The 15198-nt window shown below is 54.6% G+C and overlaps 1 protein-coding gene across 4 annotated transcripts in view; it reads left to right on the top strand.

Moving 5' to 3' along the window:
- Window positions 1-2106: 2106 nt before the first annotated feature.
- The window catches only part of MVB12B (multivesicular body subunit 12B), a 137141-nt gene continuing 124049 nt past the window's right edge, over window positions 2107-15198 (top strand). For all 4 annotated transcript variants that reach the window (XR_004971149.1, XM_036329633.1, XM_036329632.1 and 1 more), the window contains exon 1: window positions 2107-2256. Coding sequence is in view for 3 of the 4 variants with exons in the window: in XM_036329633.1 (XP_036185526.1) it covers window positions 2197-2256 (60 nt within the window). In the remaining variant the exon portion in view is untranslated. The remainder of the gene's footprint in view (window positions 2257-15198) is intronic.

The raw sequence follows: 15198 nt of genomic DNA, 5'->3' as shown, positions 1-15198 counted from the left end.
AAATGAGAATACCTTTAGTGTTTCACCATTAGAATGTTTATTGATGGCTGTTGATAAATAAACTTTGTCATGCTAAGATGTTTAAATTTTCTCCCTAGTTTACTAAGAGGTTTTTAAAAATTTATAAGTAGTTGAAGTTTATTCAATATTTTTAAAGCATCTATCCTGTTGATAAGATCCTGTGATTTTTTTTTTCTTTAACAATGCAATGAATTTACAGATTTCCTAATATTGAATTATCCTTGTATTTTTGGAATAAATCTTGTTTGTTCTTGGTGGGTTCTTATTTGTTTTTCAGCAAGCTGGATTTGTAAAACTACTGAATAAAATTGCTAAAATTTTACTCAGTAGTTTTACAACTACTATATACTGAAGTGGGTTGGTCTATAGCAGTGATTTACAGACTGATCAGTAAACTTCTGGTCCTGGCTCAGATGAGTTTAAGAAATGCCAGGTTAAACAGGTTTCTTCACTCCTGTGTCTCACATAGACCTTCATATACTAATTCTTATTGTGGTTCTCCAAAAAGTAGACTATAAATGGTATGCACCATTTCCTCAAATTATTTGACTGCCAAAAATATATATTAGCTTCTCAGGGAGCTAGTGTTCTATATAGACCTGCCCTTCTCTTTCCTGGTGTTATCTCTGTTGGATTTGGGTATCGGGTTGTGCTGAACTTGAGAAATGACATTGAAAACTTTTTTTCTTCCCTGTGTAACCGTTTAAATAACGGTTGGGCTGGGTGGGCCAGGTGCCCCTGCAAGTGTGCATTTGTGTGCATGTGGGGGCATGGGTGTGTGAACCGTTATCCAAGGCTCCAGGATAATAGCATAGGGATTGTCTGTCCGTGAATGGTTTGCTGGAATCTGCCTGTGAAACCCTCGGAACCAGTGCCATTGGAGCGACACAGACACCTGCACGGCTTCCCCACGGGACCTCTTCTTCCACAGCCAATTCTGCTTGGCACCCTTTTCTTTAGGATCAGACAGCTGTTTTGGAAAAGCCTAGAATGTGTGAAAATGGGACTTGATGCATTAGCAAATTGATGCAGGTCACTCCTGCATGGGCTCAGCTTCAAATATTCCAGCCTTGTGACCAGAGGCCTTTCAAGTAGCACCCGGCCCCTGCGTGAGGTGCCTTGCTGGGGCTGTGCAGGGCGCCTTTGGCTTGTACCTTTCCCCTAGTGCTGGAGGGTAGGCACCTCTGCTTAAACCCCTCCTGCTAGATCAGGGGTGGGGAACCTTTCTTCCGCCAAGGGCCATACAAAAATTATCACCTTAAAAATCAGCCTGCTATATTTGGTCAAACATTTAACTAACTCACCCCTAATGCCTTGGCAGGGCCAGACCAAATGATTCCGTGGGCCTTACAGGAACCTGTTCTAGATGCTTCCCTGAGGCTGGCTCTGGGCCTGCGTGGGTAAATCATTTGCCCAGCGTATGGGCATGTGGACAATTGCTAGGAGATGGGGGTCTGTTTGGAGGCCTGGGATGAACCGTGGGCTCTGGGGTCTGACGAAGCTTGCGTTGGGTCAGGTGGGGCAGTAGGGTGCCCGGAACTGGAGTGAGCTGAGCCAAGAACTGGCCTGGGTTTCTAAAGCCTAGAAGGGCTGGGTGGGCCAGGTGCCCGTGTGTGTGTGTGTGTGTGTGTGTGTGTGTGTGTGTGTGTGTGTGTATGTGGGGGCGCGGGGGTGCGGAGTGCGGGGGGGTGCGGTGTGCGCACGGTTCTCCAAGGCTCCAGGAGGCCGGGGGCTCAGGGGGAGGAGGCAGCGCGCTGGCTGGTCTAGGGCACCGCCAGGCCTAGGGGAGCCCGGCGGCTGGGGGTCCGCGGCGAGGCCAGCGTGGGGGAGGGGCCGCCGGGTCCCGGGCTCCGCGAGGCCGGGCTCCTGGGGGTCGGGGCTGCACAGGGGCCGCCTGCAGGCGGGGGGCGGCCGGGCGGCGGGGAGGCGGGGTGGCGGCGCGGGCTCCGGACGCGAGTCCCCGGCTTCCCACTCCCCGCTCCCGCCCGAGCCAGCCTGGGGCGCCGCCGGGAGGCCCGCAGCCCGGCCCGCGCGGGGAGCGCCGCCGCCGTGGTCGCCGCCGCCAGGCCGCGCCCCGCCCCCGCCCCCGCCGCTGCCGGGGAGGCTCGCGCTCGAGCTGCGGCGCCGGCCCCGCCGCCTGGGCCCCGGCCCGGCCCCTCCCGCGCCGCCCGGGCGATGAGAAGCTGCTTCTGCGTGAGACGGAGCCGGGACCCGCCGCCGCCCCAGCGGGGAACAGTTAAGTGAGGCCGCGCGGCCGGGCGGCGGGGGCTGGGCGAGCCGGCCCTGCGGCCCCGGCGGGCGGGCGGGCGGGCGGGCGGGCGCGGGCCCCGGGCCGAGGGGCGGGCGGGCGGGCGGAGCGACGCACGGAGGCCTGCGGGCTCGGTGCCCGGCCCGCGCGCTCGGTGCCCGGCCCGCGCGGGGACAGGCCCTGCGGCCGCTGCCCGGCCCTGCGCCGCGGCTTCCCGTGCGCTCGGCCTTCAGCGCGCAGGCGGCGGGAGCTCGGGACCGAGGGGCGCGGCGCCCAGGGCCGGGCAGGGCGCCTCCCGGGAGCCGGGCCGGCGGGAGGGAGGGGAGGCGGCTCACCTGTGCCCGGGCCCGGGCCCCGCCTGCGGACCGCGGTCTGACCGGCCCGGCCTCGGGTCCAGCTCCCTGGAGTCACGTGGGTGCAGCCCTGCTCGCACCTGAGCCTCGGGCGGCGGGCGGCGTCTGGGGTGTGGCCTCCTCTGACCCGGGCACCCGGGAGCCAGGGCACCTGTCTGCAAGATGAGTGCCGGGCCTGGGCGCCGGAGACCCGGGGTGCTCACCCTGATGAGCACCCCACGGGCGCTCCAGCTCAAGTGAGGCTCCAGGGCTATGGCCTAGCGCCAGGGGCGGGGGACACCAGGTCCCCCAGACAGGCAGACCCCTGAGCATCTTTGTCCTCTTTGTTTCCAACACATCACTTTCCCCAAATCAACGCGGTGACCCTGTGCTCCCTGCCCCTCGGCAGCCTCTTCAGCCGGGCGTGGGGCAGAAGGCAAACGGCCGTTGCCCCTTCTCCGCTCCCGCCCCCCTCAAGAAGCAGCGCCCACTCCGATTTTTCTGCCACAAAAGCAGACAGCAGGCCGGTGCCTCCTCAGCGGCCTTTGTCTCTGGTGGTTCCTTCTCAGTAGAATCTCATTGTGCATTTGCCGACAGCTGGCTGGGTCTCATCTCGTTTTAACGGGGCTCGGACATCTTATCAGCTGCACCAGAGAAGCCTGAGAAAAGTCAGGAGATAAGCCCCGCGGACGCCCAGACTAACTGGAAGCCTCCGCGCGCCCGGGAGGGGAGCGCCCGGGGATGCGTGACCCCTCTCCTGCCCTCCAGAAATCGTGCCCGGCGCCCTGGGACGCGGTGCCACACATAGAATATTTCAATGGGGCCTCCGAGAGACAGGGCCTCTGCTGGGACCTGGGCCCCCGGACCCAGGTGACGCCGCTGACATGGCAATTACGGGTTCACTTGAGCCTAGAAGCGTCTTCGCTCGTCCACATGTTTCATCCCTTCCTTCCAGCTTCTTGGCCACACTCCTGATGGATGCTGAAGGCATGTTCCCTGCCCTGCCTGCATCCAGCTGGTGCGCTCCCCCCACTCCAGCTGCAATCGTGCGCCGTGCATGTTAGGTGCAAGGTGCTATTTTGAAATAGGCCCCGTTGGAAACCTTGGCTTTCCTACTCGCTGGGTGTTCTTGGGCAAATTCGTGAACTCTTCTGAGCCGCAGTTGCCTCGCCTGTAGAGTGAGGATGGTGATGCTCGTTCTCTCTCACAAGATTAGGGTGAGAATTAAATGAGATGTGACAAGAGACGCGCTTAGCTTCATGCCTGCCGCAGGTCAATAAAGGTTAGTGGATATTATCAAGGGTTTGTTAACTGATTAATCAGAAGGGTAGCTTCATTTTTTTTTTTTTTTTTTTTTTGGAATGCCTTTCTAGTTATTATTTAGCTCTTCTCAGGGCAACCTGGAAGGGATGGTAGAGTAGAAAGAACACTGGGCTTGAATTTAGGGGCTTGGATTTGGATTTCCCCGTACCTCCTGGAACTCAGGTGACCCTAGGCCAGTGGTTGGCAAACTCATTAGTCAACAGAGCCAAATGTCAACAGTACAACAATTGAAATTTCTTTTGAGAGCCAAATTTTTTAAACTTAAACTATAGAGGTAGGTATATTATTATTAACTTAATTAGAGTGCTCCTAAGGCTTAGGAAGAGCCACACTCAAGGGGCCAAAGAGCCGCATGTGGCTCGCGAGCTGCAGTTTGCCAATCACGGCTCTAGGCAAGTCATGGAACCTCTCTGAGTCCCTACTTCCTTATTTGATAAAGTGACTTAAGAATAATTCCTACCCCGCCAGGCTGAATGAGCTAATGTACGTGAGTGCATATGACGTTGTGGAGGATGTGGGGTCCTCGATAAATTTAAGTGGGATTTGGGGACAGACCCCAGTTTTGTGGGTCTGCCATTGAAACAATATGCATGTGGGGGGAGTGGCTGTAAGAAAAAGAAATACAAGACTATCTCCCTTTAGTACATTTGACAAAAACTGCATGATCATACGTATTGCGGGATCCCCTATCAGGGTCTTGGAAGGGGTGGGGTTGGGGATATGCTTTGATCTGGGTTTCACAGCAGATCAGCTTCTAGGGCAGTGATGGCAAACCTATGTCACACGTGTCAGAGGTGACACACGAACTCATTTTTTTGGTTGATTTTTCTTTGTTAACTGGCATTTAAATATATAAAATAAATATCAAAAATATAAATCTTTGTTTTACTATGGTTGCAAATATCAAGAAATTTCTGTATGTGACACGGCACCAGAGTTAAGTTAGGGTTTTTCAAAATGCTGACACGCCGAGCTCAGAAGGTTCGCCATCACTGTTCTAGGGCCTCCAAATCCAGACATCCAGGCCTCTTTGCCCTCGCAGGTTGAAGTACTGCATGCTTCATGCCAAAAGAGCGTATCCTTGCCACACTGGAAAGTAATGATGGTGTTGGAGTCAACGTGGGAAGTGTCAGAGGTGCTATTATGATGGTGAAGATCACAAATGACTACATGGCTGGACGTGGTGGGCTGGGAACACTGTGTTTAGCGGGCTGCGGTTGAGCGAGCAGAGTCTCCTTTGCTCGTGAGGCTGTGGGAGGCGAGGCCTGGGTTCCTTGAGGAGCTGCCTCTCCCCCAGGCGGTTCTTGCTCACGCGGAGGCTCTCCCTGGCCGACGTTTCACTGGCCCAGGGGCTCTCCTGGGTCTGTGGTTGCCGGGCTGCCCGCGGGGGTTGTGGTTTCTCTGGATCGTCTGTGCTGTTTGCAGGGGGTTGCCCGCAGCAGATCTCTCCCCAGCTGCTTGGGAAGTAGAGGCACTTGCTGCAGGGTGTGCTTGCCACCAGCTCCTGTTGGGGTCGTCGTGTGGCCATGTGGTTGGTTTACGGGATACACTTGTGGGGAGATGCAGAGCTTGTCTAGGCTGAAATGGGAGAGGCCCGGGCACCTGGATCCCAGGGGTGACATACTGGAGCTTTGTGGGCCACACTTGCCTGAGGTCTGGAGGGCCATCTTGCTGAGCCTGTGGCTAGAGCCAACAACACCAGGTCATCACACACACACACACACACACACACACACACACACTTACTTTAAAAAAACAACAACCAGGATACTGATCAATAAAGCAAAGTGTTCAAAGAATACCCCTTGACCTTCAGGAGAGATATATAGATGAATACATAATGAGCTAAACATCCATAGGATGTTTAGGAAAATGCAGATTCCAGGATGTCAAATCGAGACCCGGAATCAGAATACCTGGGATGGGGCCCCCAAATCTGCATGTTTGAAACAAAGTTCGGGTTGTACTGAGGCTTATTGACATTGAAAACCACAATTCACGATGTGTGTTTTTGTTTGAATTCTCACCTGAGGATATCTTTGTTTATATTTTTTAAGAGAGAGGGCAAGGGAGAGGAAGAAAAACATCGATGTGAGAGACACACATTGATTGGTTACCTCCTGCACACACCCCAACCTGGGATTGAACCCGCAACCGAGGTATATGCTCTGACCAAGAATCAAACCCGTAACCTTTCCATATCTGGGAAGATGCTCCAACCAACTGAGCACACCAGCCAGGGCTATAGATGCGTTTTTTAAAAAGTTGTAAAATATACATAACATAAAATTTGCCATCCTAATCATTTTTTAAAAATCTTTTTTCACAGTTTATTTATTTTTTAAATTGATTTCAGCAAGGAAGGGAGAGATAGAAACATCAATGATGAGAATCATTGATCCACACCGGGGATCGAGCCTGCAACTCAGACATGTGCCCCTGGCTGGAATCGAACTCAGGACCCTTTAATCCACAGGCCAACGCTCTATCCACTGAGCCAAACCAGCTAGGGCGATCTTAATCACTTTTAACTGTACAGATCAGTGGCATTAAGTACATTCATGTTGTGCAGCTAATCTCTGGAACTTTTTCATCTTGAGAAACTGAAACTCTATACTCTTGAAATAACTCTCATTTTCTCCTCCTCCAGCCCCAGGCAACTACCATTCTACTTTCTATTTCTATGAATTTGACTACTGAATGCCTCATATAAGTATTTAAACTTTTGTGACTGGTTTATTTCACTTAACATAACGTCTTAAGGGTCATTCATATCGTAGCATGTGTCACAATTTCCTCTTTTTTAACACTGAATAAATACTGCGTTGTATGGATATACCACATTTTGCTTATCCATTCCTTTGTCCTGGACACTTGGGTTGCTGTCACCTTTTTGCTTTTGTGAATAGTGTCACTAGGAACATGGATGTACAAATATCTCTTCGAGACCACGCTTTCAATTCTTTGGGTATATCCCCAGTGTAATTGCCAGATCACATAGAAATTCTATTAAAATTTTTTGAGGAATCACCATACTGTTTTCCCCAACAGCTGCATTTTCATTTCCACCAACAGTGTACCAGGGTTCTCATTTCTCCACATCCTTGCCAACACCGATTTGTTGGTTTTTGATACTAGCCCTCCTTATTGATATGAGGAGATACCTCATTGTGCCCTTGGTTTGCATTTCCCTACTGATTAGTGATGTTGGACATCCTTTCATGTGCTTGCTGGCCATTGTATGTCACCTTTGAAGAAATGTTTAGTCCGGTCCTTTGCCTGGTTTTTCATTTAATCATTTCAGGGTTTTTGTTGTTGTTGTTATTATTGTTGTTGAGTTATAGGAGTTCTTTGTAGATTTAGATTTTAATCCCTTATCAGATATATTGTTTGCAAATGTTTCTCCAATCTGTAAATTGTCTTTTTCACTGTGGATTGTGTGTATCTTTTTATACAAGTTCTGCAAGTTCTTTATATATATATTATAACGCTGCAGAGAAAATAGTATTATTTCATATCCCAGTTTTATAGGGATGGAAACTTAGGCTCAGTTTAGTGAGCTTGCCTGGGGCCACACAGCTGTAAGTAAGTGTCAGGGCTGGCATTCAAACTTGGGTCCCTCTGACTCCGAAGCTTGCAGCCTTTTCATTCCTCTCCTTTACCTCCCATGCTCCCACTGAGCTAATAGCATAAGGAGGCCGCGTGGGGGTCTGCAGGAAGTGGCATGGATTTGAGAAGCATTCAGTTACAAGAGAGGATGGACGGGAGACTTGGCAATTTTTCCCTTTGGGCCATTGGGTACTCCTTCCTGTAGGCCTGTGTCATTGCTTAGACCTGAGAAAGAGCAGAGACGTGCAGACTGTTTTGTTTGTTGGTTGGTTTAAACATTTCATAGGCTTGTTTCAGAGCCCATCTGCTAGTCAGAGTTCCCCCAACCATCCGCGTTTGCTCACACTGCTGCTGATGCCACGCCTTCTGCCTGTGGTCCCTTCTCTTCTCCACATGCACACTCCCTCTTCCAGGGAGGCCGCTGGAGTGGCAGCTCTTCCCTCGCGTCTCCATGGCTCACCAGGCAGAAGCCAGTGTCCCCTCATTGGTAGTCCCTTTCTATTTGTCACTGTATCACCCGGCACAGTGGCACTGTCCAGTCTCGGCCCCAGACCAGTTAAATCAGAACCCGGGTGTTGGGGTGGGCAGCTGTAGTCCTTACAGACTCCATGGCGAGTCTGCTGTGCAGGCAGCCAGAGCCCCGCCGGCCACTGCCAGGCCCTGGTCCAGCGGCGTGAACTGAAACTGCAGAGAGTGCTGCCGGGCCTCCCTTCCGCTGCAGGTGGCCATCCTGCAGTTGTGCTGTTTGTCCTGCATGGGCTCCTGGTGCCCTCCTTTACCCAGTGAAACATGGGTGATCCTGAGGGGATGGTAGGAACTTCATGCATCCACCTTCCTTCCATCTATCTATCTGTCCATAACCATTTATTGTATACCCACTATGAGTCAGGCCCTGGTGAACATAGCACCTTGGAACAGCTTACATTCTTCTAGGGCAGGGGTCCTCAAACTTTTTAAACAGGGGGCTAGTTCACTGTCCCTCAGACCGTTGGAGGGCCGGACTATAGTTTTAAAAAAAACTATGAACAAATTCCTATGCACACTGCACATATCTTATTTTGAAGTAAAAAAACAAAACGGGAACAAATACAATATTTGTATTTGTATTTGCATGTGGCCCGCGGGCCGTAGTTTGAGGACCCCTGTTCTAGGGGAAGTGTGTTATAACCTGAGTGACAAGGGTGTGTGTTCGCGTGTGTACATGTATGTGCACTGACCGTGTGCTTGGACTGCACCACAATGCTCAGGGACAGCACCTGTCTGGCTGGGCCTTTGGGGAAGTTTGGGGCCGAGTGGAAGGTGTGTCCCAGGTTTGGAATGGTGGGGGGAGTGTCATAGGGAAGGAATGAGGGGACCTGTGCTGCAGAGGGGGCGACAGGCTCTCGTTCTGAGGCTGTTCCTCATGGGTGATGACCTTCAGGGCCTCTCCATTCATTTGCTCACTCATTCAGTCAGTCATCAAACACCCCATGAACACCTACCGTCTTCAGAGTTGTTATTGGCCAGCTGTGGGCCCGCTGTTTGAGCATCCCCGGGGCTTGTTAGAAATGCAGCTTCTCGGGCTCCCTCCTGCACATGTTGAATCAGTACCTGGGAGTGGGTTCAACAAACCCACTCTGTTTTAACAAACCCTCCAGGTGACTCTTAGGCTCGCGTTTGGGGACTCCTGCTCCGGATTGCTGGGTTTCCCGTCCTCATCAGTGCACACCCGCCCTCCGTGCTCAGCGCCGAGGCGCTCCCTCCGCATTTGTGGGCTGACTGCTTTGCATCGGGTCCTGATAGGTTCTGGGAGTGTGGGAGCCCCTCCAGGGGGAGGACGACAAGGCCAGTGAGTCTGAGGTACTCATGGGACAGGCAGTTGGTGACAGACACTAGATACACACCTAGCTTTGGGAGGTATTTTGGAAGTCATCAGCATATGGGTAGAATGATTAAATGCCCAAATGTATGCAAGGAAACTCTCAACATCCATGTGAAAGTCGGAGGGGGTGGTGGTGGTGATGGTGGGCCTGGCGACCTGACGCCATGTGTCCTGATGATTCTGGCCTGGGGGCCCATGTGCCTGGTGTTGAGATGAATTGGCATTATTTTTCTCTGCAGACACTGTAGCCTTCAGGGCAAGGGGTGACTCATGTCACTGAACATCAAGAGAGCATTGCTCTGGGGCCTCCTGGGATAGTTTCATGACCTGAAGGGAGTGGGCAGGACAACCCTCACTTGCAGTCATGTGGGCAAGTCGGTGCAGGGCTCAAATGTTCTGGAAAATGCCACTCCCCCCACCAGCACCAGGAGCCCCGGTTTTGCAGAGTCAGGCTTGGGAGGGGCAGGACTTGGGCCACTGCAGTGCTGTAGAACTTGATCCCGGGTTTATTTTTGGAGTGAATTCCGGGATCTAGCACTGTACTTACTGGGCTGCCGCAACCTGAACCCCCGGCCTGCCTCACGTGGTTTATAGGAAATCTGTTTGGTGATCAAGTGGTTAATATAAATCTAATCATAGGTCAGATGGCGTGGATGTGTTTCTACACCAGATTCTTCTATTGGAAGCAGCAGACCTTTACTGGGGGAAAGGAAGTGCTTGCCATTGTTAGTGCCTGAGCTGGAAAATTCTTTGATCAAGGTATGCTTAGGAAAATATTTGCTTTCGTTTCCCAGTATCTTAGCAGCCTTCCCAGTAGCCTGTGGCTGTTGCCACCAGACCACACTCAACAGCACTTGTCAGAGTGACTTGGCTTCTGACTGGTCTCTAGATAAGTGGTCCAGACCAGAGTGCAGGAAGCAGCAGGATGCTATCCTGAGTCCACAGTGACGCCCGTCAGCCTGTGCACCGTCTCCCGATATCAGGCTGGCCACTCGCCGGGGTGCTGCATGGAGGTAGGTCTCTGCACCTTGGCTGTAAGGGAGGTGGCCCCGTGTGTGTGTTGAGGGGTGCATCGGTGAAGCTGGCCACGGGCTCCCTCTCGTGGGGTGGGCAGTGTCCTTCTGCGCCCTGCTTAAGTTTACCAGCAGAAAGATACCCGTTATCCTGGGCGACAGACAGGGGCATGGATTCCTGCAGACCCCCACTGCCCCTGGGAAGCAGGCAAAGCTGGCAGTCTCTCAGTAGTGAGACCCTGCTCTCAGGCCATTTCCCACTGCGAGTAAAATACTTATACACTGCTCTTCCCAGCCCTGCAAGCTGGTCGCTGTGGGCAGACACTTGATGTCTTTTGTGCCCTTGACTTTGGATTTCAAACAAGCTGATTGCAATTTCGGCCTTCTGTGGGGACTTAATTAACCCACTGTTTTTGTCATTTCAATTACAGTAGCCCAATTTAACCGGCCTCCCCCCCACCCCCGTCTCCCCGCCCCCCAAATAGTTTGAAATTACTCTCCTCAAAAGTTGTGTGCAAGTCACGCCTCAGCCTTGCGGGCAGTGCTGGCTGGCGCTGCTTCTGAGCTGCAGGGAATCCACGTCGGGGTTCCTGCTGCTCCTCCTTTGAAGGCCCCGCTCCCGGCCCCCTGCAGTGTTGTCCCCCATCTTTAAACTCCTCAGTCTGCACCCCACCCCCGCTGCTAAAGGGGCCTCAGTGGAGAGAGGTCTGAGCTCTGTTAGTTGGGGTTTGATTTCAGTACAGAAGTTGATAAAATGAGATAAACCCCAGGCTCACGGGGCCGGGGAAATTAAACAGAGATGATATCAAAGTTCCCCTGAGTTTTCAACTGTGATACAGTAGCTTAGTTTTCTCCCAGACTGGGGCCGGGAGGCACGCCTTTGATTCTGAAACAATGTTCAGCATCAGTTAAGCCCAGCACTGCTGACTTTTAGGGATTAAGCAAACTGTTGTAGTGATTCTTTGATCAGCTACAAGGGAGCAGTGTGCTGTCTGTATGAAGGGGCTTTATAGTTAAAGTTCATTTCTCTGTGAACCTGGGATGACAGCATTGGCGAGGTGCTGCAGTGCTGGGAGCTGGGGCCTCCCCCAGGCACTGTTGGCAGCATTGCAGGCAGAAGCAGGAAGCGGTTTTCTTCTTCCGCCCTGTGTTGTCGCATCGTATCCATCCGGCATGGCATGGAAAGAATCCTCTGGCTTGGAAAACACACCTCACCCTAACGGAACCCCAGCTGGTCCTAGTATGTATATGCAAGGCATGTGCGCGCGCGCACACACACACACACACATGCACACACGCACTCCCACCTTGCAGAATACAGGAAGAGCTGCCCAGAGCCAAGCTCTGCAGCCCCCAGACTCGCAGATGATCTAGCAGAGGCTGCCGGGGCGCTGAAGGTAGAGATTGGGATGGGGATTGGGACCAGATGGCCCAGGAGGTTCAATTAGGAGGATAAGCTCAAGGTCAGTGTTGCCACCGCACTCTCTCCATGCCCAAGAGCAGACCCAGCTCCCAGGTGCTGCCACCACCTTCATCCTTACCTGGCATTTACTGAGAAACTACTTAGTTTCATGCCGGCTCCGTCCTGTGATGCTCAGTAATTTCAGCATCTGTTGCCATCTGAAGTTCTGGGTCCACTTTGGCTTTCGCTGTGGAGACCCTCCTTGCAGCCACAGCCAGGATGGTAGAAGTTTCTCAGATTGCTCCCTCCCCCCGTTGGCCTGCGACTTGCCGCTGTAATGGAGCCCCTGTGTGCTGTGGATCGCTCGCACCGCACCATGCATCAGCCTCGTCCCTCTGTGCAGCGCTCGGATCTCCCTCATTAGGCCTAAATTTACCTCCGCCCTACACAAACGTGGCCTTAGCTCATTTTTATTGTTGTAAATTATTTATGAGGGAGATGCTGAATCTTGAAACGAGGTCCGAGGGAAATTAATCCCACGTTACTTTTATCTTGCTGTACTTCTCTCCCCCTGCTTCACTTACTGGGCTATGGCCAGGGGAAGAAGAGCTTTCCATTTTTACTATAATTAGTGTCGAAACTGGTTTTCCAGTCGGATATGGGATGGGATGGCGGCGTCCCTCTGCACAGTGTCATGGGAAGCAGACCTGGCGGGGAAGGAGGGCAGAGGTCCTGTTAGGCTCTGCCTCTGCCAGCTGCATGGTGTCAGAACGCCAGGCCTCAGCTTGCCCTCCTGTACCATAGGGACGATGCAACCCAGCCACCTCCCAGGTTTGGTGTGGGCATCGGTGGAGAAGCAGCCTGAGAAAGCTTCGTGAGGATCGCAGGGCTCTGTACACACACGCAGCGGGGGGGGTGTGCAGCAGGGGTGTGCGTGTGCAGCAGGGGTGTGCGTGTGCAGGGGGGGTGTGTGTGCAGCGGGGGGGGGTGTGCAGCGGGGGTGTGTGTGTGCAGCAGGGGTGTGCGTGTGCAGCAGGGGTGTGTGTGTGCAGCGGGGGGAGGGTGTGTGCAGCGGGGGGCGGGGTGTGTGCAGCGGAGGGGGTGTGTGCAGGAGGGGTGTGTGTGTGCAGCGGGGGTGTGCGTGTGCAGCGGGGGGGTGCGTGTGCAGCAGGGGTGTGCGTGTGCAGCGGGGGGGTGTGTGCAGCGGGGGGGTGTGTGCAGCGGGGGTGCGTGTGTGCAGCGGGGGTGCGTGTGCAGCGGGGGTGTGTGTGTGCAGCAGGCATGTGTGTGCAGCAGGGGTGTGTGTGTGCAGCAGGCATGTGTGTGCAGCAGGGGGGTGCGTGCAGCAGGGGTGCGTGCAGCAGGGGTGCGTATGCAGCAGGCGTGTGTGTGCAGCAGGGGTGTGTGTGCAGCAGGCGTGCGTGTGCAGCAGGGGTGCGTGTGCAGCAGGCGTGCGTGTGCAGCAGGCGTGTGTGTGCAGCAGGGGTGTGTGTGTGTGCAGCAGGGGGGGTGTGCAGCAGGGGTGTGTGTGTGTGCAGCAGGGGGGGTGTGCAGCAGGGGTGTGTGTGTGTGTGTGCAGCACGGGTGTGTGTGTGTGCAGCAGGGGTGTGTGTGTGTGTGTGCAGCAGGGGTGTGTGTGTGTGCAGCAGGGGGGGTGTGCAGCAGGGGTGTGTGTGTGTGTGCAGCAGGGGTGTGCGTGTGCAGCAGGGGTGTGTGTGTGTGTGTGCAGCACGGGTGTGTGTGTGTGCAGCAGGGGTGTGTGTGTGTGTGCAGCAGGGGTGTGTGTGTGTGCAGCAGGGGTGTGTGTGTGTGCAGCAGGGGTGCGTGTGTGCAGCAGGGGTGCGTGTGCAGCAGGGGTGTGTGTGTGTGTGTGCAGCACGGGTGTGTGTGTGTGCAGCAGGGGTGTGTGTGTGTGTGCAGCAGGGGTGTGTGTGTGTGCAGCAGGGGTGTGTGTGTGTGCAGCAGGGGTGCGTGTGTGCAGCAGGGGTGCGTGTGCAGCAGGGGTGCGTATGCAGCAGGCGTGTGTGTGCAGCAGGGGTGTGTGTGCAGCAGGCGTGCGTGTGCAGCAGGGGTGCGTGTGCAGCAGGCGTGCGTGTGCAGCAGGCGTGTGTGTGCAGCAGGGGTGTGTGTGTGTGCAGCAGGGGGGGTGTGCAGCAGGGGTGTGTGTGTGTGCAGCAGGGGGGGTGTGCAGCAGGGGTGTGTGTGTGTGTGTGTGTGCAGCACGGGTGTGTGTGTGTGCAGCAGGGGTGTGTGTGTGTGTGTGCAGCAGGGGTGTGTGTGTGTGTGCAGCAGGGGTGTGTGTGTGTGCAGCAGGGGTGTGTGTGTGTGCAGCAGGGGTGTGTGTGTGTGTGCAGCAGGGGGGTGTGTGCAGTTAGAGATGGAGGATGCTGGTGGGGAGCTGCTGAGGGCGAACCGGGAGTTGTGGCGAGTAGGCCCTGGGATCGTGCTCTAGACCAGCATGGCCTCTTGCAAGGCAGGTTCATGCTGGTTTTGAACACCCTGCGCGGCCTCGCCCTCCCCGGCAGATGTGCCCCCTCGCAGGGCATCCACGCCCCCCCCTCTCCCCCCCCCCAGGGGCCTGGCCAGTGACCCCCCCGCTCCAGGCTCCACAGCCCGCAGACGCGAGCGCCGGTTAATAAATGGCCTTTTGTTAGGAGGTCAATTGAAGTGACGGTGGAGGCGCTGTTAAAAGTAATTTGCAGTCAGAAAATATGTAACTCGGGGCGGCCGCTGAGTGATGGGCTCCGCCGTGGATGTCTTGGGCGTTTCTCATTAGCAGCTTCCGCCGCCGCCGGTGCTCCCTCCGCCGCCCCGCTGGCCTCGGCCCGGCCCGCGGCGTCATTTGTCTGCATTTCACAAAGGCTGCCCGGATCCCCGGGGTGAGCAGCCGGGGAAGGAAAGCCGACGGCGTGCGGGACGCCCCGCAGACGACGGAGCAGCCTCCCTCCGGCGGGCTGGGCTGCGCCCGCGGCCGAGGCCCTTTGTCTGCTCGGCCGGGAGCGGCCATCTTGGACCCGCTGCGGGGCTGCGCGGTGCATTCTGGGAGCGCAGCCCCGCCACCCGCGGTCCCGCCCGCACCCGACAGCGGCGCCGAGCAGAGCGGAGCCATTGTCATCAGTGCCTCGTGCAGGATATTGGAACCCGAGGACGCGAATCTGTCAGCAAATAGAATATTTCTTCTTTATTCCCAGGCTCACCTCCCCCTCCTGCTCTCTCAGATAGTAGAGGCAGTACTATCTTAATAAAGAAAAAACTTACCTCGCATGTTCTTTATTAAATTCACAGCGTGATGTTTCAGCACTAGTAGAATTCGTACATTCTGTTAATGAGTTGTTAATTGCAAAGCATTTTGGTAACCAACAGCAGGTACCCATATTTTGCAAACTGCA

The sequence above is a fragment of the Myotis myotis genome, unplaced genomic scaffold, assembly GCF_014108235.1.
Source record: "Myotis myotis isolate mMyoMyo1 unplaced genomic scaffold, mMyoMyo1.p scaffold_m19_p_12, whole genome shotgun sequence".
Taxonomy (NCBI): Eukaryota; Metazoa; Chordata; class Mammalia; order Chiroptera; family Vespertilionidae; genus Myotis; species Myotis myotis.
Note: the sequence above shows the minus strand (reverse complement) of the source record. Positions and strands in the feature narration are given on the sequence as shown.